At 60.1% G+C, this 24,541-nt stretch overlaps 2 protein-coding genes across 2 annotated transcripts in view; both read right to left on the reverse strand.

Annotated features, from left to right (window-relative positions):
- Positions 1 to 157: 157 nt before the first annotated feature.
- HSPB1 (heat shock protein family B (small) member 1) lies at positions 158 to 2,235 on the reverse strand. The gene is made up of 3 exons (XM_040614407.1): positions 1,705 to 2,235; positions 721 to 784; positions 158 to 500 (listed from the first exon to the last, which is right to left on the reverse strand). Exons 1-3 carry the CDS (start codon positions 2,063 to 2,065, stop codon positions 341 to 343), a joined length of 585 nt encoding a protein of 194 aa, XP_040470341.1. The 5' UTR covers positions 2,066 to 2,235; the 3' UTR covers positions 158 to 340.
- Positions 2,236 to 6,472: 4,237 nt separating this feature from the next.
- SRRM3 (serine/arginine repetitive matrix 3) overlaps positions 6,473 to 24,541 on the reverse strand; it is a 28,842-nt gene continuing 10,773 nt past the window's right edge. Inside the window, 14 exon segments of the mRNA XM_040614419.1 lie at positions 6,473 to 6,658; positions 6,660 to 6,798; positions 8,630 to 8,767; positions 9,022 to 9,249; positions 10,153 to 10,481; positions 16,134 to 16,305; positions 16,917 to 17,021; positions 17,125 to 17,175; positions 17,928 to 17,963; positions 18,259 to 18,327; positions 18,723 to 18,752; positions 19,178 to 19,258; positions 19,378 to 19,512; positions 23,575 to 23,676. Of these exon segments, the coding sequence (XP_040470353.1) occupies positions 6,581 to 6,658; positions 6,660 to 6,798; positions 8,630 to 8,767; positions 9,022 to 9,249; positions 10,153 to 10,481; positions 16,134 to 16,305; positions 16,917 to 17,021; positions 17,125 to 17,175; positions 17,928 to 17,963; positions 18,259 to 18,327; positions 18,723 to 18,752; positions 19,178 to 19,258; positions 19,378 to 19,512; positions 23,575 to 23,676 (1,693 nt within the window). The 3' untranslated portion in view covers positions 6,473 to 6,580.

Genomic DNA, 24,541 nt, shown 5'->3' on the forward strand with positions numbered 1-24,541 from the left:
TGCTGACCCCAGGCTGTTGCGCAGGGCTCGGTAGCCCTCCTGGTGGCCACACTGGCCCCAGCCAGCCCCAGCCCAGTGCTCTGGTCCAGCCCTGCCAGGGCAGGGAGCCGGTGCCGGTGGTCCCAGGGGACAGACACAGGGCATGGGGACACGTTTCTTTCACTGCTTTTTATTCCGGCTGATTCTACCGGTTCCTTCACATTTATTCAAGGCACTCGGTGACTGGGCGAGTACAAAATAACCAGTAAAAAGGGGGCTGCGAGGGGGGTGGGTGTGAGGTTGCAGCTTTGGGTGGGGGGCAGCGGCAGCTTCTTCTCCTCCTCCTCCTCCTGGCTTCTGCCTACTTCTTGGCCGGCTCCTTGGCTTGGCTCTCGACAGTGACGGGGATGGTGATTTCGGCAGACTGGATGGCCGGCTTGGGCAGGGGGGCCTCCACCGTGAGCATGCCATCGGGCGACAGCGAGGACCGCACGGCTGTGGCTTCAACGCCGGGGGGGAGGCTGCAGGAGGAGAGGGGGGGGGTCAGGGCTGCAGCACCCACCACCCCACCCTGCATCTCGGGGGATGCGATGCTCAGCCCTGAATTGCCACCTGCCTCTGCTCCCAGTTTGGGTGAACAGCATCCCCAGTTTGGCCAGTGGGCACTGAGGGGATGGGTGGGTGGGCAAACACACGCAGGCGGCTGCCAGGATCCCACCTCCCCTCCTCCCTGGTACTTACGTGTATTTTCGGGTGAAGCACCTGGAGATGAAGCCATGCTCATCCTGCTTCTCCTCGTGTTTGCCTGGCAGGAAAGAAAATAATCCTGGGGTGGTTGGAAGGGGCCAGGCTGGGTGGGCAGCGAGCTGGGAGGGTCTCTGTGCCCGGGGTGCCCCTTTCTTGCCCCGACCGCCACATCCCAGCATCATCCAGCACCAGGGAGGGGATGATTCTGCCTCTCCTGGTTTTCTTTGACTTAATATCAGTCTGGAGTAACTGGGGGACGGGACAGGACCAGGGGCAGTGGGGCCTCTCCAGGAGCATCCCCCAAAGTCCCAGGGAGCAAAGTGTGGTGCCAGGAGCTGGTGGTGGCCAAGGAGACCCAACCGCTGCCAGCTGGCCCCACAGCCCTCATTTTGGCTCCCTGGCAAGGGGGGCTGGAGACTGAGCACCCTGGGACTGCACCCCCGAATCCAGCTGGCTGGGGAATTGCCCCCACCCCCTGCGGACTCCCCTTTGCCAAGCACAAAGCATGCACTGGCCTCGTGCTGCGGGGCCTGGGCTTCGTCACGGCATCCCTGGCTGAGCTGCCCAGGGTGCCGGGGGGAACAGGGGGGGCCGCAGGGCACGTGACATCCCCCTGTCACCCCCAGGTCCCTCTGTGGCTCACAGCCGGGGGGTCCCGCCCCATGTCCTGGCTGGGACAGCAGCAAGGGGACAATAAAGAGGGCTGGAGGGGTCTCTTCACCCTGTGCAACATCTGCAGCGTGAATGCGCCCCGAGACTGAGCTTGTAATGCTGGGTCCTCCTTTCGGCCTTGATCTTCCCCTTTTCCCTCTCCTGCCCCCTCTGCCTCCACCTTTTGATTTTCCTTCCTTTGTGTCCCATCACTTATTCCGCTCTATTTTGCCCTTCCACCCTTTTTCCCCGCAGCAAGAGCTGGAGCAGCTGCCCAAGCCCAGTGCCTGCTGGGGGACCCCACAGCCCCCCATCCCCAGTACCCACCAGTTATCTCCACGATATTATCCTTGGTCTTGACGACCAGCTCCTCGGGTGCGAAGTGGTTGACATCCAAGGTGACTTTCCAACTGTCGGCGGTCTGGCGGATCTCGGAGATGCCGCTGCTGAGCTGGCGGCTCAGCGCCTGCCCGTAGGGCGAGCCGGGGGACGGCAGCAGCGCGCTTTCCCGGGGGAGCAGACGGAAATATCCCGGCCAGGCGCTGCCGCTCGGCCACTTGTACCAATCCTCGGGGATATGGGGCATCCCAAAGGACTGGTCGAAGAGGCGGCTGCCACGGCACCAGTCATGGAAGGGCTCCCAGCTGGGGCTGCGCAGGAAGGTGAAGGGGACGCGGCGCTCGGCCATGGTGCGTGGTGCTGCCGGGGGGGGTGGCCAGCGGTGGCTTATGAAGAGGCCTGGCGGTTATTTTTAGCCGGGCAGCTCAGCTGGCTATTAATGGAAATTTCAGCAGGGCCCAAGGAAGGGACGAGAAACTTTGCCGGTGCTGGGGCGGCCACACGCAGCCGCATTGGATGGGTAGCAGGGGGCCGGGGCTGGCAGCCCCCCAGGTCCCTCCCGCCAGGGAAACATCCGCCTGCCTCTTGCCGCGGGAGGTTGTGTCTGCTTGGGAGTGATGGATGGTCCTTGGAGCTGCTCCCGGCCTCGCCCCCGCCTGCCTGCCTTTGCTGCCCGTAAAACCATCCCAGGGATGCAGGGCAGTGTGGGGAGGGGGCTGGGGCTCGGCCAGCACCTGCAGGGGGATGAGTCAGTGGAAGAGCCTGTGCACAGCCCTGTACCCGCTGCGTCACCCACCAGCCAGAAGCTTCTGGAGCCCCCCAGAACCCTGGCACCCCTGTGGCTTCAGGGTTCGACAGCACAGTGGGAAATCCCCAGCGCCAGGTTGGGGTGAGGCTGCTCCAGCCCCCTGGGGGGGACCCGTGGGGCTGATGGGGGCCAGTGGGACCAGTGTGGGTTGATGGGGGCCAATGAGACCAGGAGGGACTGATGGGGGCCAGTGGGACCAGAAGGAGTTGATAGAAGTTAGTGGGACCAGTGTGGGTTGATGGGGGCCAGTGGGACCAGGAAGGGGTGATGGAACCCAGTGGGACCAGTGTGGGTTGACGGGGGCCAGTGGGACCAGGAGAGGCTAATGGGGGCCAGTGGGACCAGTGTGGGTTGATGGGGGCCAGTGGGACTAGGAGGGGTTGATAGAGGACAGTGGGACCAGTGTGTGTTGATGGGGGCCAGTGGGACCAGGAGGGGCTGATGGAGGCCAGTGGAGGCAAATGGGGGCTGGCGGGGGCCAGTGGAGCTGATAGCGCTGATGGGACCAAGGGTGCTGGAGGGGGCCGGGGGGGCTGAGGGGGCAGCACCCTCTCAGGTTGGGGGAGGAAGGCTCCTTCCCTTAGCCTGTTGCGCTGATGTCCAAACGCGCCTCCAGTGATGCCACTTGGCACCTGGGAAGGGATTCCCACTGGGGGCCAAGCTTCAGGCCCCCAGTCCCAGGGAAGGGCTTGTTTTCCCAGCCCAGCAAGCCTGGCATCCCTGGGACCCAGTCACCTCTGCCCCATCCCCCCTTCCCCCCAGCCCTGTGGGGTGGGACCGGCCAGTTTTGGGGGGGACAGAGGCGCTGTGGTGGGATGTGCCTGCTGGGGCTGAGCTCTGGCTGCTGCACTTTGAAGAAGCGTGTGACCAGCACCAGGAGACAGGCAGTAGCTGAGACCTGACACACTCATGACATAGATGGGGATGCAGGGAGGAGGGGGGGTGCTGCAGCAGAGGATTTTTGGGGTGTCCCAGTGCACCCACTGCCCCATCAACCCCTTTGTGTGGGGCAGAGCCCAGCAGTGCCTCTGAAGGGCTGGGGGAAAGGGCTGAAGGCAGCTGAGCTGTGTGGGGCTGGAGGTGCGGGGCCACATCCTGCGGGGCTGCCGCAGGCTGGAGGGGAGCCGGGGGGAGGAGGGGGGATGAGGCGCTGCAGGGACTGTGGGGGTGAGCGGGTGGGAGGGATGTGGGAAATGGGAGGGATGCAGAGAAGGATGCAGGGAGGGATGCAGAAAAATGGGAGGGATGCGGGAAATGGGAGGGATGCAGGGAGGGATGCAGAGAAGGATGCAGGGAAATGGGAGGGATTCAGGGAGGGGTGCTGGAGGGGTGCAGAGCAGGATGCAGGAAGGGATGCAGGGAAAAGGGAGGGATGCAGAGAAGGATGCAGGGGGGGATGCTGGGAGGGATGGGAGGGATGCAAGGGGGATGCTGGGAGGGCTGCAGGAGGCACGGGATGGATGGGAGAGTTGCAGGCAAACGGGAGGGAATGCAGAGAAGGATGCAGGGAGTCAGGAGGGCTGCAAGGAGATGGGAAGGGTGCAAGTGGACACATCTGCCCCAGCAACGGGGCCTCCCCAGAGGGTTTCCCCCACCCCGTAGCAGGATGCTCTGGGGGATCAGACACAACTGGTGCCCAGCGCCGCTCTGCACAGAGCCAGAGGCTGATGCACCGGGGGGGGGGGGGGGGAGAGCGAGCCCTGGGCAGCTGGCGAGGGAGAGCAGCAGGGTCCGTGGGCAGCTGGATAAGACCAAGCCTGCATGGATGGAGCCGGTCACCCCTGCCGTGCTGTCCCCTGTGAAGAAACCGCTCCGTGCCCAGCAGAGTCATTTACAATATATACTGTATATTTTATTATAATTGAACCAGCTCACTGAATCTACAGCTGTACTCACAACCCAGAAAAAAAGAGAGAGCGCACGCGCAAGAGGAAAATACTGAAGTATTTCTACAGAGTATTTGTTCCAGTTAGCTCCCTCCGCGGCAGGAGACAAGAGACTGTAAAAGAGGAAGACTGGAAATTTTCCCTGATGTGCTGGCTTGTCCGCGCCGGCGCTGCAGTTGGGTCTCGGGCTTTCAGGAGCCACAGGGGGCTGCAGGGCTGGGGGCTGCAGCCACTGGAAAAATACCCCCCCACAACCACCAGTGGCTTGAATTCAGATGTTTTCAGAGGGGACACACCCCCACTCCCAACTCCCAGCAGGGTTTTGGGGCTCCTGTGGCCAGTCTGAGCTTCCCTGTGGGATAATGGGTGGGATGGGGACTACGGGGTGCCCGGAGCTGGAGAGGGGTGGGACGGTTTTCAGAGTGTGTGGCTCAGGAGTTTGTAGGGATGCTGGGACACTCACGCCCGTCATCTCCCCAGGTTCGGAGGGAGCAGGACCCTTCACCTCCTCCTCCTGCCACAGTTGCATCCAGAGCTGCTGCACTGCCCGGGGCTGGCACATGGGGACAAGCTGAGCCATGGAAAGCCACGAGCGTGTCCCTTCCTTACCTGGTCACTCCATTTCTAATGGCTCCACTTGTCTGGGCACCGCAGAGGGCGACTGGCAGCTTTGCCAGCGGAGCAGGGGGTGGGTGGGATACCCAGGGGTGGGCACCTGGCACGACCCAGCGCCTGGAGATGTTTCTCCAAGGGCTGGTGAATCCTCAGCCAGTGGCTGAGCCTTGTTCCTCAACGTGCCGGCTTTGGGAGACGATGCTGGAGTGCCCCTCTGCTCACATCTCTGCCCTGCCAGGACCTCTGGTTCATCAGCCCGCCAGTTAACGAGGCTGTTGCATTACCAGCTGAGCTGGAGTCCAAAGGATCCCCCCCCCGATCCCGGCTGGCTGCAAACCAGCGGCAAGCGGGATGTCAAAGCCCGGCTTTTCATCCAGGGCAGCGGGTTAATCCGGGCAGCTGCCCTCCCACCCAGGGAGGCTCATCCCCATCGTCCTGCTCCAGCCGGCTGGAAAATCCGGGGCCCGTGGGGATTAAACACCAACGGCCCCGGGGGGCCAGGACTGTCCTCAGTGCTTGGGAAGGGATTTTTTTTCTTTTGGAAAATCAGCAACGTCCTGCAAAAGCGGGGCTGCCGGCAAAGCCCGGGACCCTCCTGCCTCTCTCTTTCAATAATTAAGTTTAAAAAGCCGCCGCGAGGCCCGGGAGCCAGAGGTGGCTGGGGGCTGCGAGCCCAAAGGTGGGGTACCACATGCCGAAGCCGGAGGATGCCTGGATGCAGCCCCAGGGGTGGAAAATCCCCAGCCCAGCCTTCATCCCCACAGCTCCCTCCTCCTGGGGGTGATGGCTCGGTCCTCCTAAAACTGAGATGGATGGATGGGTGCCAGGGCCGGCTCCTGAGCCAGGACAAGCTGTGTTATCCTGCAGGAGTGCCCCCCCCCCCCGGACCTCCCCACTCAGGAAGAGACTTGCGGGTGCTGCCAGCTTTTGTTCGTCCATGGCTCGGCGTGTGCTTGGGTCTGGGGGGGGGCACAAAATGGTTGGTGGTGCCCCTGTCCCCCGGGACACCATGGGGAAACGGTGATGACTCTGCCAGGGGAAAGTGGGAGCTTGTGTCTAGCTGGCATCACACCCTCCAGCCAAGCCTGGACTGAAGAAGCCCCCTCCTGCCTGCCCCCCCCCCCCCCTCCCCCAAGGACACATTTGTGCTAAAAATGTCAAACCAACCCAAAAAGCACAGGGGGTGTTCCTCGGGGGTCCCCAGCCACCCCCGCCTGCTCACCTCAAGGTCTCTGCTGAGCTATTTGTTCCCTCGCTCTGTGCTCGCCCACCCCACCCCACCCCAGCGCTGGCAGAAATAAGAAGATATCCTCCCCCTCCCCCACCCCGACCCCCCGAACCCCCCGGGCGGGGGGGGGGATCACCCCCTCCCAGGGTGATGCAAGGACCCATTTGCGTTTTAGGCCCCTGCTTTCCCCTGCTGCCAGGTCCATCCTTAGCAGCCCCCGGCTCTTTTCCACCTCCCTGGTGGTCCCCATCTTTGGGGGCACAGGTGGCATTGGCGGGGGGTGCACAGCCGGGATGGTGAGGGGCTGCGGCCGGGTGCTGGGGGGGCTCAGAAGCCAGCGCTCTCCGAGCTGCTGTGGCTGTTGTAGCTGGGGCTGCGGCTGGGGCTGCGGGAGCGGCTGGGGGGGGCTGCGAGTCCGGCTGCGGCTGCGGCTGGTGCTGTAGCTGTCGTAGCTGCGGCTGCGGCTGCGGCTGTAGGAGTAGGTGCTCAGTGAGCTGGAGGACGAGGGGCTGGGGCGGTAGTAGGGGATGGGACGCTTGCGAGCGCTGCAAATGGAAAAGGGAAACTGAGTCAGGCCCCCGGCAGCAGCTCGGGGAGGGGATCGGCACTGGGACCCCGGCACGGCTGAGCATCCCTGCAGGGTGGTCAGGCTCAGACTGGCTGCGGGGTGTCAGGATGCGGCCATCCAGCATCACTCCCCCCTCCATCCCCTTCCTCCTCCCCAGCCCCCCCGGGGTGTTAGTCCTGGATTAGGCAGCGGCGAGGGCAGAAAGTGAGCAGGTTAATGTGGCTTTTGTGTTTCCCAGACACCAAAGACTGAAAGCTGCTGAAAAAGAGACGTTCAGGATTAGCGAGAGGCGAGCTGTGGCCCGCCGGCGCCTGAGGATGAGGAGGGACGTGGGGAACAGGGGGCAATGGGAATGAGGGGACATGGGGGCCAGTGACATCTGGAGCCGGTAACAGGAGCCGGCCTCCTGCCCCCTTCTCCCGGCCCAGTGTTAGTGGGACCAAGGAGAGACCCAGAGGCGGCTGGGGGCCGAGGGCATCCTACGGTATGAGGAGACACAGAAGAGGAAGAGGAGGAGGAAGAGGAGGAGGAGGAAGCGGAGAGGTTACCCTGGGAGCCAGGCTGGCGGCGATGCTCTCCAAGAGGGACCTTGGGATGAAATGGAAAAGGAGAAGTTGGTATCACTGAGGCAGGACCACACGGTGCTGGACCCGGGGGTGGTGGGGAGTGACAGGGACCAGGAAGAGGGCAGGAGGGCAAGGAAAAGCCCTGGGGCTTCTGGCTGGACTAAAGGGCAGGCGAGGGGGGCTAGGGGTGTCCCCCTGGCTGCCCCCTCCCCACAGCATCCTCCCAGCCTCACAGGCTCTGCTCCTCCTGAACCACAAACAGAGCTGGGCCTGCCATCCTCATCCGTCCCAAGGATGGGTGACAGGACTGGGGGGATGGTCCCCACAGGGACCATGGGCTGTGTCCTCCAGCCAAGCCCTGCCGCCTTCCTGGGGACGCCCCAGCAAATCCCAGCTCGGGGATGGAGCAGGAGGGATGCAAAACCAGTGGTACCCAGGCTGAAAAACCTTCATCTTGACTGGGAGCAGCTTTCCAAGCCTGTGTCCTTTAAGGGCATCCATCAGGGAGGGCTGTGGGGAGCTCGAACCCACCAGCTGAGCAGCATTTCTCCTGTCCTCCCTCTTTACAACTTCAATCCAGCCCAGGCAAAATAAAAACCCTCCCACAGCGAGGCAGAGCTGATTTCCGAAAATCCAGCCCCTCCACCCCACGGTCCCGATCTCCCAGCTGATAGCAGGAGAGACAAATAGGTCAGGAACGAGGTAATCTCAGCTCGCCACCAGTACCGCCGCCAGCGCTGCATGCTAACGAGGTACTATATATGCACACAGTGTTTCGTCTGGCACTAAATATTGCCTGTCTTACAGCCTGGGCTCCTGAGTCAATAGGATCTCAAGGAGGAGAAACCAGCTTTTGGAGGGCAGGGGAGAGACACGCTTGAGGCCATAGGTCTTGCAGGAATATGCGCATGCAGATTAAGGTGAATTCCTATTTGCATGTCTCGAAATGGGGAGAGATCAGAAAGGTGTAATATTGGAGGCAGCCTGCTTATCCATCTGGCTGGGCCAGCTGATTCACCCAGCTGGTCGTCCTCAGGGTTATCGATCCATCCAGAGAGCTGTTCACCCATTTGGCCGTCCATCCATCCCTCCATCCATTCATCCATCTATCTGTCCGTCTATCCATCCGTCTGCCCACCCACCCACCCACCCACACGTCCTCCAGGGCTGGCTGGTGGCAGAGCTCAGCCCTGGGCCATGCCAGAGGCTGTGGTAGAGGCTTCACCGTGTGCCCAGACCCACCTGGTGATCCTCCTGGGCTCCATGAAGCTGGGGGAGTCACGTCTCCTCTTCCTGATGGGGGAGTAGCTCCTGGAGCGGCGCCGGGCACGGGTGGGATCGGGGTCACCGTGGCGTGTTCGGGGCTCGTTGTCCTTCTCTCTACACCACGAGGAGGATGAGGGACATCAGAGGTGTGGGCTGGGATCCAGGTGGGATGCAGAGACAGCCCACCCCCAGCAGCTCCCCACAGGGGTGACACCCCACCTGGGGCTGGCGCTTCCAGTGCCACCAGGGCCGGCAATGGCCTGTAGCCCCCTCACTGAGCCCCGGGCTGGCTGGGTCCACCCTGAGCCAGGGATGCTTTCTGAGCCTGTTGCTGGTACCCCCATGCCCAAGTCTCCCCGGCGGCTGACCTGCTGGCAGGTTTTTTTGGTGAGGGTGAGCGGGAGCGGCTGCGTCCTGCTCTTTTCTCCCGGGAGCGGGAGCGGGATTTGGAGAGGGAGCCGCTGGAGCTCCAGGAGCTGCTGCGCTGGCCAGGGCTGGGCGATGGGCTCTTCCGCCGCTCCGAGGCGTGCCGGGAGTGCTTGGCTGATGACTCCGAGCTGCTGTTGGGCCGGCCCCGGTGGTGCCTCTCCTTCACCCTGTGAAGGCAGACCCCAGCCCCTACTCGTATCTCTCCCGCTGTGGCCTGCAGGCTGTCCCCACGGGAGCCGGGGACCCCCAGTTCCCATGGGGGAGCAGCGGGCGCACCTACATGACCCCAGCTTTTGGCTGGGCTGCACCCCTGACTATAAAGCATGGGGTGCTGGCTTGCTTGGGATCCTGCACCCTGTGGGATGCTGTAATGCCATGCAGCCATCCAGCCACCGCCCTTCATGCTGGAACAATCCCTTGTGGGTATGACCTTTCCTGTGATGTGCTGGCATTGACCCACTGTGGCTCTTCCCTGTCCCTATCCCCACCCTCATCCTCATCCTCATCCCCATCCCCATCCTCATCCCTATCCCCATCCCTGTCCTCATCCCCATTGCCACCCATCCTTGTCCCCATCCCCACCACCATCCTCATCCGCATCCTCATCCCCATCCCCATCGCCACCCATCCTTGTCCCCATCCCCACCCCATCCCCATCCTCATCCCCAACCTCATCCTCATCTCCATTCCCATCTCCATCCCTGTCCCCATCCCCATCCCTCTCTCAATCTCCATCCCCATCCCCATCCTCATCCCCATTCCCATCCCTGTCCCCATCTCCATACCTGTCCCCAACCTCTTCTTCATCCCCATCCCCATCCCTGTCATTCTCATCCCAGTCCCCATCCCTATCTCCATCCTCATCCCTGTCCCCATTCCCATCCCTGTCCCCATCCCCATCCCTGTCCCCATCCCTTGAGCATCCCAGCCCTGCCCTGGTCCCCAGCTTGGCCCCCAGAGCTCTGCCCGGACAGAACCGGGATGCCCGCATGGGGCTGCACCCCAAATACCAGAGAGCAGCTCCATGTCCCGGCAGGAATGGCATGACCCCATCCCAGAGCCCCCCTTACTTCTTGGCATGGGCGCCATGGTTCCTGTCGGGGCCAAGCGGTGGGTCGTAGGGGTGGGAGCCTGCCGAGCCCTCTGAGTCGCTGCTGTAGCCGGCAGGGCTGAGCGTCGGCGGCGGGGGGTCCCGGGGGACCGGTGGCCGTCCCTTGCTCTGGCCGCGGTGGCGGGGCGGCGGTGAGGCGCTGCGGGAGCGATGCCGGTGGCCATGCTTGGCCCGCTCCGGTGTGGGCGACCGGGGGCTACGGACACCGTGTCGTCCCCCCCGGGCACGGGGGGATGGCGGCTCCGTCCTGCCATGAGCCCGTGGAGAGGGGGACGCCGAGGCCGGCCTCTGCCAAGGGGGGAGAGAGAGAGAGAAGGGAGGAAAGGCAGGGAGGGGAGGAAGAAGAGAAGAAAGAAGGAGAAAGGGGATTTTAATGGGGGGCGCCGGGCTGGGGGCGCGGTTCACAACGTCAACGCACATCGCATAAGGCAGGCTACACAGACGCTACTCTGCACCTTCCTCTCGCCCTCAACAACGTGGGTCATGCAAACCTCCGCATGCAAAACGCCAAAAAAAATAATTCAAATAAAATTTTTTAAAAACCCAAAGGAAGGGGTGGGATGGGAGAAAAGAAAAAAGAAAAGAAAAAAAAACAAAATCCAAGAAACCCCCAAGTCGTCAGGGAGGGAGAGCTCGAAGGGAAAGAAATACCCCCCACCCCCCAAAAAAACACCTGGAGTGGGGATAAAGCAAACCCTGGTGCCCACCCACCCCAACCAAGAAAGGGGAAGGGAAAAGGGGGGTAAAACCCAAACGAAGGGAGGAAAACGGGGGGAGAAAAGAAAAGATGAGAGAAGGGAAGGTGGGGAGGTGGGGTAGAGTAAATCAGACTGAGCCGAGGGGAAGGGGTCGAACCAAAGAGGGCTGGAGGTGATGGGGGGTCTGCTCACACAGAGGCATGCACATATATAGAGAGATATATGTTCAGATATGTGTCGTTTCTATATAGTACGGCTTTCAGCTTAAAACAAATCAAGAAACGAGGAGGACGGCACAGAGCGACAATGGAGGGCAAGGCAGGGGGCGGGGGGCCAGGGGCGAGAAGGCAAAAAGAAACCAAAAAAAAAAAAAAAAAGAAAGAAGAAAAAAACCATCCAAATCAAATCAAATCAAATTAAAAGAACAAAGCAAAACTTCACAAATGTCCTCGTTACTGAGATAAACGAATGTCTCTGAGCTCTTCCTGGGACACGCATTGAGCTGTTAGCTGTGACTCTGCAGGGAACTGCTAAGTTCTCATCAGCACTCAACACAGACTTTGCTTTCTGCTTCCTTTTTTTTTTTTTTTTTCCATTATATGCTTTTTTTTTTTTTTAAGTCCCTCTTGGTTAACATCCACTTACCAAAAAAGTGGCATTTCCTCCTTTAGTAGGTAAGGTATGAAGAGAAGGGAAAAGCGGGGCAATATAAGTGCATCATTAGATTCACAAAAATGCAAGAGAGAAAGAAAGAGCGAGAGGAGAGACAGAGACAGAGCCAGAGAGAGGAGAAATAAAACAAACCAACTCACTTCTCCTACGGGAAGGGGGGGAATCCTGGGCCACCACCGTGGCCAAGCCCCGTGCCGGGCTCTCAAGGGGTTTTGCCCAGCCCCAGGATCCAGCACGCAGCAATTCCCACATCTCTGAGCTCCCCCCGAGCGCAGCCGCTGCCTGGGGGGGGGCGGGATTCCCCATCTTTGCAACACCACCAGACCAAAAAGATGGGTGGAAACAGCTCCTGCACTGCCGGCCCCAACCGAGGCGGCAAACCCCAGCATGGGGGGCTTTGGGGGTCTCCTCCCCCCAGCTGCAGCCCGGCTTAGCTGAGCCTGAGCATCCCTGGAGGGGCCAATCCTGCGCGGGGTGGTGCTGAGCCCAGTCAAGGGTATCTAACAGGGTTCAGGAGATTGGAGTATAGCCAGGATTGTGTCACCGTGCCCGGGGCTGAGCTGGGGACAGGGACCCCAATTCCCCACTGGTCCCTTGTCCCAGACATGCCTGGTCGGTCAATCCTTAAGGACAAGGTTCTCTCCACCCACCCTGCCATGTCCTAAATGCCGCTTTTCTCCCCCAAAATGCTGGGTGGAAGCCTGGGGACCACTGCAAAGATGCTGCAGAAGGGAGATGAGGCCACCACGTCCCCCAGCATCCTAGGGTTGGGGGGGTCACACAAGCCGCTCCATGTCCTGCATCACCTCCCTGTCCCCACGGATAAGCCAACGCCTCCAGCCGCAGGCCAGCAAGCTGGAGCCAAAATGTGGGGATTTGGGGGGGGCTGTTTGGTTTGCTTGGTTGGGTTTTTTTCAAAAATCTTGTTGCTGTTGCAACGGCCCCACAAACCACAAACTGCCCCGCAAGCGAGGGGACACGGACCCCATCCAAAGGGGTGCAGCAGCCCTGGGAGTGGGGATTCGGCTGAGCCCATGCCCAGCCCCGCATCTGGGCAGGGAAAAATAAAAGCAGAGAAGATGAAGATGAAGAGGAGGATGAAGAGAGAAAGAGAAGGGGTTCCTCTTTCCCAGGGCGGCGTTTCGGTGCTGGCTGGCCACGTCGTGGGCTGGGGCTGCAGGGCGAGGGGTTCCCACCTGAACCCCGGAGCGGGAGTGGAGGGGGTCTCCTGCCCGGGCGTGCGGGAAGGCAACGAAGGTAAAAGCATCCCAAATAAATCCAAATCGGCAAAAGGGAAAACACACACTGGGGGCTTGTGGGGATGGGGTGGCCAGGACTGGGACGCTGTCCCCTGCCCTTGGGGACCTGTCTCTCTCCACGGAGCGAGATTTCAACCTTTCCCCGTTTCAGCCCCCCGATATTTTCCCTGGGTTGGGGTGGTTTATTCCGTCATGGCCCGAGGAGGGGCTAAACCCACACATCTCCCCCAGTTTCTCATTTCTTGCCCCATCCATCCACCCCAAAACCCCCTGTGCCCAGGACGTGCTGCGGCTCCCACCCCTGGGCTCTGGCCACTGCCCTTATTCCTCACTAATTATATTTGCCTTCGTTACCCAGCCCCTAAGGGGGGGACTCAAATGGAGTAGCCGTGCTCGGCCCCTGGATGGAAACGAACACAAATTCGGAGGGCTGAAAGACACAGAAATGCATTCTACCGACAGCACGAGGAGACGGGGAAGAGAAAAGGGGGGAAGAAAGAAAAAAATGTTACGTGGACAGGGCAAAAAATATAAATAAAGAACGTAAGAGAAGAGCATGGCTTTGCAGCTAACTGGGGAAAACCATACAAATAATAATAATAAAAAAAAATTATATATAGCCACCAAAAAGAGACAAAATGAAAGAGAGACAGAGAAGGAGAGCGAGAAAGAAAGAGAAAGTCAGAAAGAAAGAGAAAATAACATTAAATCAAGCTACGGTGCTTTTCAACAGGCTCATCTGCAGAAGTGAACGTGCAGAGGTGGACAAAATACCTACCTTTGCAATTGGCAGTGACAGGAATGCGATAATAAAAAAAGAAAACAATAATCTCCACATTTGGAGGGCAGAATGGGAAAAAGACAAGGACTCTTTAGTACGGCGATCCAGACCCCTCGGCTAATCCCGTTTGCTTTGCTTAGAATATTTGAAATTATTTTTTAAATTGGTCTCATTAGCTTTTTGTTTTGTTTTGTTTTGTTTTAGCGGGGTGGCCGCAGGGGGTTTGCTGGCTGGTGTCTGTAACCCGGCTGCGTTTCAGTCTTTAAAAGTCGCTATATCACATGGCAAAGTCCCAGATAACATGCAGGGAAGGCGACGGATGGAGGTGGGACATGGCGAGGGTTGTTGGGTTGTGTTGGCCCAAAGAAAACTGGAGAGAAAGAGGGGCCGGAGGGTGCGTGTGGGTGAGGAGGGGGAGGAGAGACCCGGGAGGAAGGCTGGGGAAGGCAGCAGGGATGGATGGAGACGGGACCGGGTATTTAAAAGGGAAGGCAACACCATGCAGAGCCCCAGGGCAGCCCTTCCTCCGGCAGCTCTGGGGGTGCTGGGGGGGCACGGCTGAGTACAGAGTTTTGGGGGGGTCTGCAGGAGGCTGGAGGAGGGAAGGTACCAAGGATGCTCAGCACCCGTCCTGCCAGGATACAGGATGTGGATGCCCAGGTGTGGGATGGCCGCAGGGTGCTTTGCTCGGGGCGGGGGTGGATAACCCAGCACCCAACGGCCTCATCCTGCAACTGTGGAGGAAAACCAGCCCCGTGGCAGCAGGATCTGGCCACCAGTAGCCAATTCAAGGAGGCAAAGGGCAATTTGCTCCACGATATTGAAGCCAGCCCGCTACCTTTGAGGTGAAGAGCTGCTCGGTTCTCTTCCCTTTTAAATTCCTTGTTCAAAATATAGAAAATGAAATACAATGTTCAGCGGTCGTAAATATTTAGAAAACGCATCTGCTTTTTTTTTTTTTCTTCTCCACATTAACACACACAAAAGCAAAAAGTTCTAGAACAACATGACGACGACAAGGGTGGGAGAAAAATAAGAGAGATATATATCGTTTGCATTTCTGTACATCACAAGGGAAAAGAAAAGAAACCATGAGAAAGGAAACTAAAACAAGGGGGGGGAAAAAAGCACGTTTCATTGCCCTTCCCTCCCCCTCGTCCCTGCTTCTGCTGAGCAAGAAATGGAAGTGTATATTACCGTTTGGGTTTTTTTCAAATGGGAGGCTAAAGAAAAACACAGATGGGATTAAAAAGAAAAAAAAAATAAAAAATAGAAACCAGAGAGAAAGAAGAGAGAGAGAGAGAGAGAGAAAGAGAGAGAAAGTTGTCGGAGAGAAGTCCCGCTGGTGCCGGGGAGCCAAGGGAGCTCGGCGGCCTGGGCGATGCTGGGTGCTGGGGGTGGTGGGCAGGGGGAGAGCGGGTGAGCCGGGCGCCTGGGTGGGCACCCAAACCCCCTCCATGCCCCAGCTGAAACCACAGGAAAGAAGAAAGCAGAGAGGTGCCCCAAGAGGTGGGCAAGGTGCTGGGTGCTGCTGGGGGGTGCTGGGCTGGGGCTGGGGAGGCCGCAGGGGACGTGAACACGGGGTGGGGGGCTCCTGGCCCCATTTTCCAGGGTCCCCCTGGCCCCACAGGTGTTGGGGTGTCAGCGTTGGGTGCTGCCAGCCTGGGAGCATCCCTGCAGCACCTCACCTATAGGAATAAAGTGTCCTGGGGTGAGCGGGGACCTGTGTGCCCCCCATTAGTGGGGTCCCCCAGCACGCTGCCTTTGTGCAGCCCTGCCTCCAGCCCCCCACTAGCCAAAGCAAGCTCCTCACCAGCCCAGCACTGATTAAACTGGGGCTGGCCCCCCAGATCCTGCTGGGTTAGGGCTTTGCCCCACTCAGTGCAGAAGCAGCCCCCACAGGCTTCATCAGGACCCCCGGGGAGCTGAAGCAGAGCTGGGGGGCACCTGGCTCCAAAGTCACCTGGCACAGGGACCCTGAGTTCCTAAAATCTGAGCACCCAGCACCAAACCCCCTCCAAATCCTACCCTGGCCTAACGCCCCTCCCCAGATCGGATGCGGGGGTCCTCAGTGCTGGTGCTGGCACCTTGGCTCTGGGGAGTGGTGGGGCTAGTGGGGAAATAAGAATTTTTCAGCTTTACCCATTCCTTGGCTCTCTGGGCTCAATCCCCTCCCAGGGAGATGCTGAGCCTGGTGGTGACCCTGGCAGGTGACACTGGCCTGCCAAGCCATCGTCCCTGGGGGGTGACATCCACAGAGTGATGTGTGGCTTTGGGGAAGGGGTTGGCTGCCCCGATACCTGCCCTGAGGTGATGGGCTGGCTCCTCCAGGGAGACTGCGCACCCAGCGGAAGGTCGATGGGTGCCGGGTGGGTACATCCTGCACCCCGCAGCTCCCCCGCGTGCCCTGGGCTGGGCGAGGGGGGAGCCGAGCGAGCGGGGAAGGAAGGGAGAGGAGAGCTGGGGTGGGGGGTCCTGCGGAGGGAGGAGGGGAGGGAAGAGAACGGTGATCCAAGAAAAGCCTACGTACATCCGAGGGCTCCGGCAGCGGGGCACCGTGGCTGTGGCGGCCGTTCTGGGCGCTGCCCTTGTGCCCGTTCTGGTGTGGCGAGGCCGAGCGGCGGGGCGAGGGGGAGGACGGGCTGCGGCTGGAGCGGGCGCTGCTGCCCTTGGGGCCGTCCTGCCGGCGCTTGGGGCTCAGCCTGCGGGGCACCGCACCGTCAGCCGCTGGCATCCCTCCTGCCCCGAGCCCAGCGCGCCATCGCCCTTCGCCTGGCTCCGGCAGAGCTGCCGGCTGCGTGCTGGGGCTGAGATGGTGGGGCAGGCTTTGCCAAAGCAAGAAACAAGGTGAAAATCGGTGTTTTGTGTTTTTTCGAGTTCAAAATTGAAACCCCCATCTGGGCACCGTGGTCCCAACACACACCCCCTCAAGGTGCTGCAGCACCATCCCACTCCCCTCCATCACCCCAAGGGTCCCCATCCCGGGGACATCTCTGCCACCTGCCTCCCTGCCCTCCATCCCAAAGGGTGCCCATCCCAGGGACACCTCTGCCACCCGCCTCCCTGCCCTCCATCCCGAAGAGTGCCCATCCCAGGGACACCTCTGCCACCCGCCTCCCTGCCCTCCATCCCGAAGGGTGCCCATCCCAGGGACACCTCTGCCACCTGCCTCCCTGCCCTCCATCACATGAGGGTCCCCATCACAGGGACTTCTCTGCCACCTGCCTCCCTGCCCTCTACCCCAGAAGCGATCCCGTCACAGAGGCTGGGGGGGGCTGCTGGTGATGGGGCAGGGGTCCCAGGCTGCCCCTACCTGCTGGGGGATTTGGAGCCGCTGTCGTCAGAGGAGAGCGAGGCGCTGTGGGAGCTGCAGGAGCTGCGCCGGTGTGAGCGCCAAGCTGGGGACTCGCTGCGGGACCTGCTGAGAGGGAGGCCGGGGGGCCAAGGGGCAGGCTGAGCCGCCGTGGGGGGCACACAGGGGGACACAGCACCCCGCTCTCCCCACTGTCCTGGCCCCTCACCTCTTGCGCTCTTTGTTTTTCTCCTTCCGTTTGTTCTTGGGGCTTCGGGACCTGCGGGAAGAACCAAAAGCTGCAGAGACAGGAGCAGGGGCAGCACCCAGGGGGGCTTCCCTGGCCCCCCCAGAGCCACCGAGGCTGCGGGAGGAGTGATGGAGGGGACCTGCCCGGTCTGGAGTTGGGCTCCACCAAGCTTCAAGCTGCAGTGGGGATCCCAGCTGGCTTTGGGGGACTGAGGGGGCCACGTGCTGGTTGGCAAGGCTGGCTAGGAGGGGGTGGTAGTGGCAAGGGGGAACCAGCTCTGCTCAGCATCCACAGGGCTCAGGCCCGTTGTCACCCCCCTGCTTGCTTTGCCCTCTGCCAGCCCACTCTGAGCCCCTCTGCCCACCCAGGCACCCTTGGCCTGTTTTTTAATTTTTCACCCTAAAATAACGGTGCCTGCAGAGGGCATCGGGGTTTGCCCTGACCACAGCTGCCCTGCATCACCTCTTCTCCTCCGGGGGACATTCAGGGCCGTGTGGGACCCTGCAGTCACCCAGAGTGGCCCAGTGCCACCTCCAAGGGTGGGGGATGCTAAGCAGTGTCTGGATGTGGGGTGAGGGGGACAGTCACCAGGCGAGGGACAGGTGGACAGACGGCGGGTGATGACAGCCCACGTTCACCCCACGCCGCGCCTGATGGGTCCGTCCCCATGGGCAAAGGGGATGGGGACAGCGGGAGGGCAGGGGAGGGGGAACCCCCGATGGGGGAAGCTGGCAGCCAGCGCTGGTGGCAGCAGGGTGGCTCCCAGCAGCCGTCACTCTCACCTGTGTCTTCTCTTCTTCCGTGACCCCGACTCAGACCTGAGGGATGAAGAGGAGGCAGAGATGAAGGAGACACACTGAGCCAGGCAGCATGGAGTGAAGGCTGGGTGGCCTCAGGGGATGGGGACAAGGACAGGGGGGTGGCCCTGTGGTGGGCTACTGGATGGGCCAGGTGATAGCTGCTGTGGGGTGATGGTCCCATGAAAAGCCATCAGTACCCATCCCTGTCCATGCCTTCATCCCGCCCCAGCCCAAGGGCCTGGGCAGCCACCGACCAGCCCCACTTTTCCCAGCCAGCCCCGTCGTCCCCAATGTGACATAGTGTCCATCCTACCTGTCACGTCTGTGTTTCTTTCCAGTCTTCTTTTTCTTTTCCTTGCGGATGGGTGAAGAGCTGTCACAGCTGGGGGAGGGGGGGAAAGTGGGTGCCCTTGAGGGAGGAGCAAGGGACTCCCCAGCCCTCATGGCCCAGAGGAGTCCCATCCCACTGCCCCCCGCTTGCCCTGGACCACCCACGGGATGCAGGAACATCACATGGAAGTTATTTCCTCAGGGTATTTGGGGTGGGGGATAGCAAAGGGCTTTTGGCAGGGCTCTGGCTGCTTTTAGTGCCGGAGAGCCTGAATCCCACTGTGTCCCATTGCCACCTTGTGGGCCCCGTAGCCTCCAGCAGGAGGCTGGCCCAGTTCCCACTGGGATTTCAGAGGGGGACAGTGGATGGTGGAGGCCAGCCCATGCCCAGTGGCCTTGCACACCCAGCAGGGACCCTGCAGCTCACCCAGCCCAGCGGGCACTCACCTGCGCTCCGAGCCAGGTTTCCTCTTTTTGCTGCCATGGGGAAGGCAGAGAAGAAAGAGACATTAGGGACAGCATCCTGCCCAGGTGGCCACCACTAACCAGGGAGGGACCAGCAGGTAAACAGAGCCAGACCCTTCAGGCAGTCAAATCCTGCCCAGTGCTGTGCCCTGTGGCAGCTGGCTCCTTCCCAGCATGGACCAGGCAAGGTGCCACCAGTGCATGCAGCTGGGTGGGCTCGCGGTGCGTCCCACAGTGCTGTGCCTGCGTGCACGTGCGTGTGCGTGTTGCACCATCGATGCATGAGGATGCATTGCACCTCTCGAGGGTGCACCTTTTGGGGTGCACTGCCCTCCAGCATGGGGGGACTTGCTCCACCAGAGCCTGGGGAAGGGCTGTGCTGGCAGGAGAGATGCCCTCCAGGAGAGGGGACAGCACAGGGACAGCTGGGGACTCACCGGCTCCGGCGGTGACCCGATTTCTTTTTCTTTTTCTTCTTGGGTGGAGGAGAGGTGGAGCTGCTTGAGCGTCTTTTCAGCCTGCGGGAAAAAGCAGACAGTGTTGGGGGAAAAAGGGAGGGCCCCTTGGCCTCTGTGTCCCCCAACGGGGACCCCCTGCACACCCACTCCCCAAAATCCCACTGTGGGTCTGGCTGGACCTGTACTCGCGGTGGCTGCTGTCCTCACGGTAGCACTCAGCCGAGCAGTCGCACTGCAGCAGGCAGCCCTCGCCATAGTTGGGGTACTCCACCGCGTACTCCTCCCCATCCATCCCGTGGTGGTTTTCTATCACGCTGCCAAAGGAGGAAGCACAGGATTATTAGGGGCTCCCCATTCCCTATCTCCCACTGGACAGGCTGGGGGGAAACCCAGAGCAGCCCCAGTGCAGCTACAGGAGCTGGGGGACATCCCCTCTGCCACAACACCCCCAGGGGACCTTGGTCACATCCCTAGAGGTCCACATGCAGCAAAGACCCATGGTGGTGGTGTTCTTGGGGTCTTCCTGGGGCTTTTGTCCCTGCAGGAATCCCTGCTGGGCTGGCACAGGGACACTGCGGGGCTCAGGCCACCATCCCCCTGCAGGGTCCAGCTTTGGCATCATTTGGAGCCCCTTTGGGCATTGCCCAAGTGCCGGAGCTGAGCAGGAGGCTGGGGTCAGCCCAGGTAGACGGCAGGGCCAGATTAGGGTGAGAGGAGCCGGCAGGAGGGTCAGGGGATTCGGGCGATTATCCGCCTGCTGGCGGGAGCTGCCCAGGATGATCCGGGCTTTGAGGCCAGCACCCCTGTGTGCCGCTGGCTTGGCACCCTAGCTTCAGGCAGGTGATGGGTGATGTGCCCCCTGGGTCAGGTGTGAGAGGGTGGGTGACCATCAGGCCTGGAGCCATCAGGGTCTCCTCTCTCTCCTGAGTGACTTCGTCAGCATTAATTTTTTCCCACTGCCATGGAAACCAGTGGGAGGTTGCCACTGACTACCGGGGCTGCAGGCAGGGCTTGGCAGAGGTCTGGCAGCTGGACCAGGCAGGCAGGAGGGACCCAGGAGTTCCTGCCCAGGCTCTCCCTGCCACTCCCCACCTCCCCAGCCCTCCTCTGCCATCAGCCCCAGAAGCAGCATCAAATCCTGCTGGGAGTTTGCTCTTGGGGAATGTAGGACATCTTGCCCTGGAGGGATATGGCCATATAGGTGCTCTGGAGGGAACTGTAGCAGATGGGGCCACACCTGGAGGATGCCCAGCATCACACCAGCCCAGGCGCTTGCTTCCTAAGGGAAATTTGCCCTCAGAAACTGGATGTGGGCTCCTCCGCCCTTCCCAGCCCACAGCTGTGCAGCCAGGGATGCTGGTGGAGAAGCGCAGCCCCCATGGCACCAGTCCCTTGGCAGCCCAGCCAGCACCTCTGGCCGAGTGAAGGGATGCTCCCAGCCTCAGATGGCAGATCCGAGAGTAGCACGTGTTGGCATTCCTGGCCACAGGCAGGCTCTGGGCTGCTTAACCCAATTAAAAATGGTTTGGACCAAAACTACAAGCGAGGCAGCCTCCTCCTGATCATGGACAATCGCTCAAGCGGGTCTCGGACTCCCTTCTGCACCGCAGCCATGGTTTTCTGGGTCCTCTCCAAGTGATTCCCGCTTTGGCCATGCCCCAAGGGCAGGAACGGCCTTTCAACTACCCACCCAAGCGTGGGAAGGGGAGTAAAGAGGAAAAGAGAGGAGAGAGAGGGGATAATTCCCTGTTGGACTGTCTGCTCCGTGAGCGGGCAGTGCTCCATGCCAGAGCCTGCTGCCAGCATCTCACCCATTAGCTGTGCTCAGTGGCTCAAGACTGGCTCGTGCTGCCCCAATTATCCCTCCCTGCCCGGCACACGCTCACGTTTGTTTTCAGTCCCACCAGCCTGTCCATCAAGCAGTTACTCCTTGGGGAGCGGGCTGTATCGCCAGGCTGTGCACACATAGAGACAGGAGCTGGAGGAGCGCAGAAAGCAAGCCAGGGACTCAGGTGGTCACGGCTCTGCTCAGTGCCTCAGTTTCCCCTGGGGAGTATTGCAGATGATGCTGAGCTTTTCGTATTTGCTTTGAAACAAGACCAGCTGGTTCAGACTCATAGTCCCAGCAGCCAAAAACCCAGCTGTAAAAGTCCAGAGAGGTGCTGGAGCAGGACCGGCCCATGAGGTGCTTTGTTGAGTTCTCTCCCAGCCACTGCAAGGGCTGGGGCTCTTTATTTGAAGTTTAACTCCCTTGTCCAGCCTCTTCAACCAGCATAGCCCTTTTGCACCCAGGACATCCTTTGGTAGTGACTTCAGCAGCTCAGGTCCCTGCTGCCTGAAGAGCCACCTCCTTTGGACCTGGCTCATGCCAGCCTCCTCCAAGCGCCTCAGGCTCGGCTCTGCTCTCCTCCGAGCAATCCTTTGCTTTGAGACGGCTCCTTCCAGCTCAGCACTATTATTTATAGCCCCTGGGCTAATCTTTAATGATTACCCTTTGTTTTGCAAAAGCAAGCCCGCAAAGGTGACAGCTAGGGCTGCCTGGACAACCTTAAGGCACCTTTGGCTTCCCTACGGGCTCGTTAAGGTGCCAGCCCTAACGAGCCTGCACCGAAAGATGCCCTGGAGATGACTCATGCCCCCATGGGCAAAGGCCACTTGTTAACAAGTCAGGTTTGATGCTCCATGACCTGGGCAGGTTGGTTTTCCCTGTGGCTTGTTTTTTTCCTGCCTGGAGGAGGACCCTTTGTGCTGCCCCAGGGCCATGCGCCCCATCCCAGGCTGTGCACAGCCGAGTGTCCCTCCTGGAGCGGTGTCCCTCCCTGCCTGGGTGCTGGCAGAGCAATGGGAGGAAGGCTCTCCCCTCCCTGCCACGGCTTCCCTGCCTCCCCCCTTGCCCTGATTTCCTGACCCTAATGAAGCATTAATATTCAGTGAACCTGCAGCATCTATTCCTGTCCCAAGTGACCTGGTTTCCAGGCTGATGGATGGTGCGCGCCGGGCCAGCCACGCTGCCTGGGCCATTAAGTATTGCACAGATAAATCATCATCGAGCCAGGATGGATCCTCACGAGGCTGGGGACAGTCCTGTGCAGGGCAGGAGGAGCAAGCGCCACATTCCCAGCAGGAGCTAGGCTGCTTTGGATACCTAACCTGAGCCCCAAGCTCCCTGGGGCATAAGTAGCTCCCAGGGACCAGGCATCATAAGGAGCGATTAGGAGGCAGAGGCACAGGGCAGGAAATCCTTGGAGAAGCTCCATCCATGGGGCTCCTTGAGGTCACAGCAGCCTGACGGAGACACAGGCTCTGGGTCTACCCAGACGAGAAGCAGGCTCAAGTCCTGCCTATCCAGCCTGCACTCCTTGCAACAGAAATTATTATTACTGTTATTAATAATTATTATTGCTAACACTAATATTTCTAGGGTTACAAAACAGCAACCAGCCTGCCGAACCATCACCAGCCTAGCTGAGTTGCCCCAGCTTCACACCTGGAGGCAGGCAGACTATCCTGTTATGGAATTAAGAGCAAGGACTGGAAACCAGTGCCCTTGCCTGGCTGGAGGCAGAGGCTGAGATTTCAGCCCTGGGGAGAGCAGAGAAGTGACCCAAAGAGGCAGGAGCAGGCAGCGGTGAGGCACAGCAAACCTGCAGCTTGGTCTCTGCCACTGCCTGGTGGGCTGAGCCAAGCATCAAGACCTTCTGCACTTTGGTTTCATCATCTGGGACAGCAGTATTGCAGTGCTGGCCTCTCTGTACAGCACCCTGAGGTCTCCAAAAGAACCAGTGCAGGAGAAACTCTAACCTCTCCAGAGGTAGGATACTGCCTCAGAGAGGCAATCCCTGACTCCAGCCAACTGACCAACCATCCATCCATCCATCCATCCATCCATCCATCCATCCATCCATCCATCCATCCATCCATCCATCCATCCATCCATCCATCCATCCATCCATCCATCCATCCAACCACCCACCCATCCATCCATCCATCCATCCAACCCTATATACCCTCTCTATATCCATCCATCTATCCAACCATCCAACCATCCCTATATCCATCCATCCATCCATTCAACCATCCATCCATCCAACCATCCATCCATCCCTATATCCATCCATCCATCCAAAACCAACCCTATATATCCTCTATATCCATCTATCCAACCCTATATACCCTCTCTATATCCATCCATCCAACTACCCAACCCTATATACCCTCTCTATATCCATCCATCTACCCAACCATCCCTATAGATACCCTCTCCCTATCAATCCATCCACCCACCCAGTGATACTTGAAGGCAATCTGGGATGTGCCTCTCTGGGATGAGAGGTGAGCAGGACACAGACAGGCCAACTCAGAGATGCCTCACTTACATTTGGCGCCCATGCTGATCCTCCCTGGTGAGCACACCTTCCTTCTCCATCAGCATTTGCCGAAAGGTCCCCACTTTCTGCCGGATCTCCTCTTCGGAGTACCTGGATGGGCAAAGATGCAGTCAGAGCTGCTGTGGCCGGAGCGTGGGCTCCCCAGGGACCTGCTGAGGACCCCATAACTTCTGGAGTGACATGTGGCCCAAGGGCCTGGTCAGAAGGAGAAGTGGCATGGTGACAGTCACCAGGGCTTGAAGGAGAGCTTGGTCCCCTGCCACCACCCTCCATGTCCTCCTCTCTCCTGCCTGCCCCTCCCAGCAGTGCTTGGCAGAGGAAGGGATATCAGGGAAGGGGTAAAAGAAGAGGATGACCATGAGGTTGCGATTCCCTGCCGTTGCCCCGGGTTTTGGCACTGCCAAACGCCCCCAGCAGTGCCAGCATCATAGCTGGTGACGCTGGGGTTTGAGCCTGGCACCTCCGTCCCACGGTGAGCCTCCCTCCCTCATCCCCGTGCTGTGCCAGGGCCCCGGCAGCCAAGCCAGCTCTGCGCTAATGCCAAACGCTGACTCAGGCCACTGCAGGGTTATTAACGAGAGACACTAATCACTTTGTCCCTGGCATCTGAGAACAGCCGCAGCAAACCACAGTGCTCCAGCAGTCCCTGAGGTGTCCCCAAGGAGGGACAGGTGACAGCCCTGGGCAGGCAGTTTTGTGCCGCATCCCTCAGCTGCACAAGAGCACCCGAGCATCCCCCTCGACCAAAGCATCCAAATGAAGGGATGTGGTGGAGGGACCTGCAGTGCTCTCAGCATTGTCCCTGGGGACAGGGCAAAGGGACAGGGACCCCATGTCACCACCATGCTGCCACCCTGAGAGGGAAGAGGTCAGGTGTGTGTCCCTGTCCTCACCCACATTGTCTATAGAGCCTGCTTGCATCCCATCCTCGCTGTCACACCCCATCAGCATCACC

This window comes from Falco naumanni, chromosome 1, assembly GCF_017639655.2.
Source record: "Falco naumanni isolate bFalNau1 chromosome 1, bFalNau1.pat, whole genome shotgun sequence".
Lineage (NCBI taxonomy): Eukaryota > Metazoa > Chordata > Aves > Falconiformes > Falconidae > Falco > Falco naumanni.

Bases quoted from the DNA above. Each gene is read 5' to 3' on its own strand.
- HSPB1 (XM_040614407.1), bottom strand. From the start codon at position 2,065: ATGGCCGAGCGCCGCGTCCCCTTCACCTTCCTGCGCAGCCCCAGCTGG. The intron at 785-1,704 runs GTGGGTACTGGG...CTTTCCTGCCAG, and splicing joins TAATATCGTGGAGATAACTG to GCAAACACGAGGAGAAGCAG. The intron at 501-720 runs GTAAGTACCAGG...CTCCTCCTGCAG, and splicing joins TGCTTCACCCGAAAATACAC to CCTCCCCCCCGGCGTTGAAG.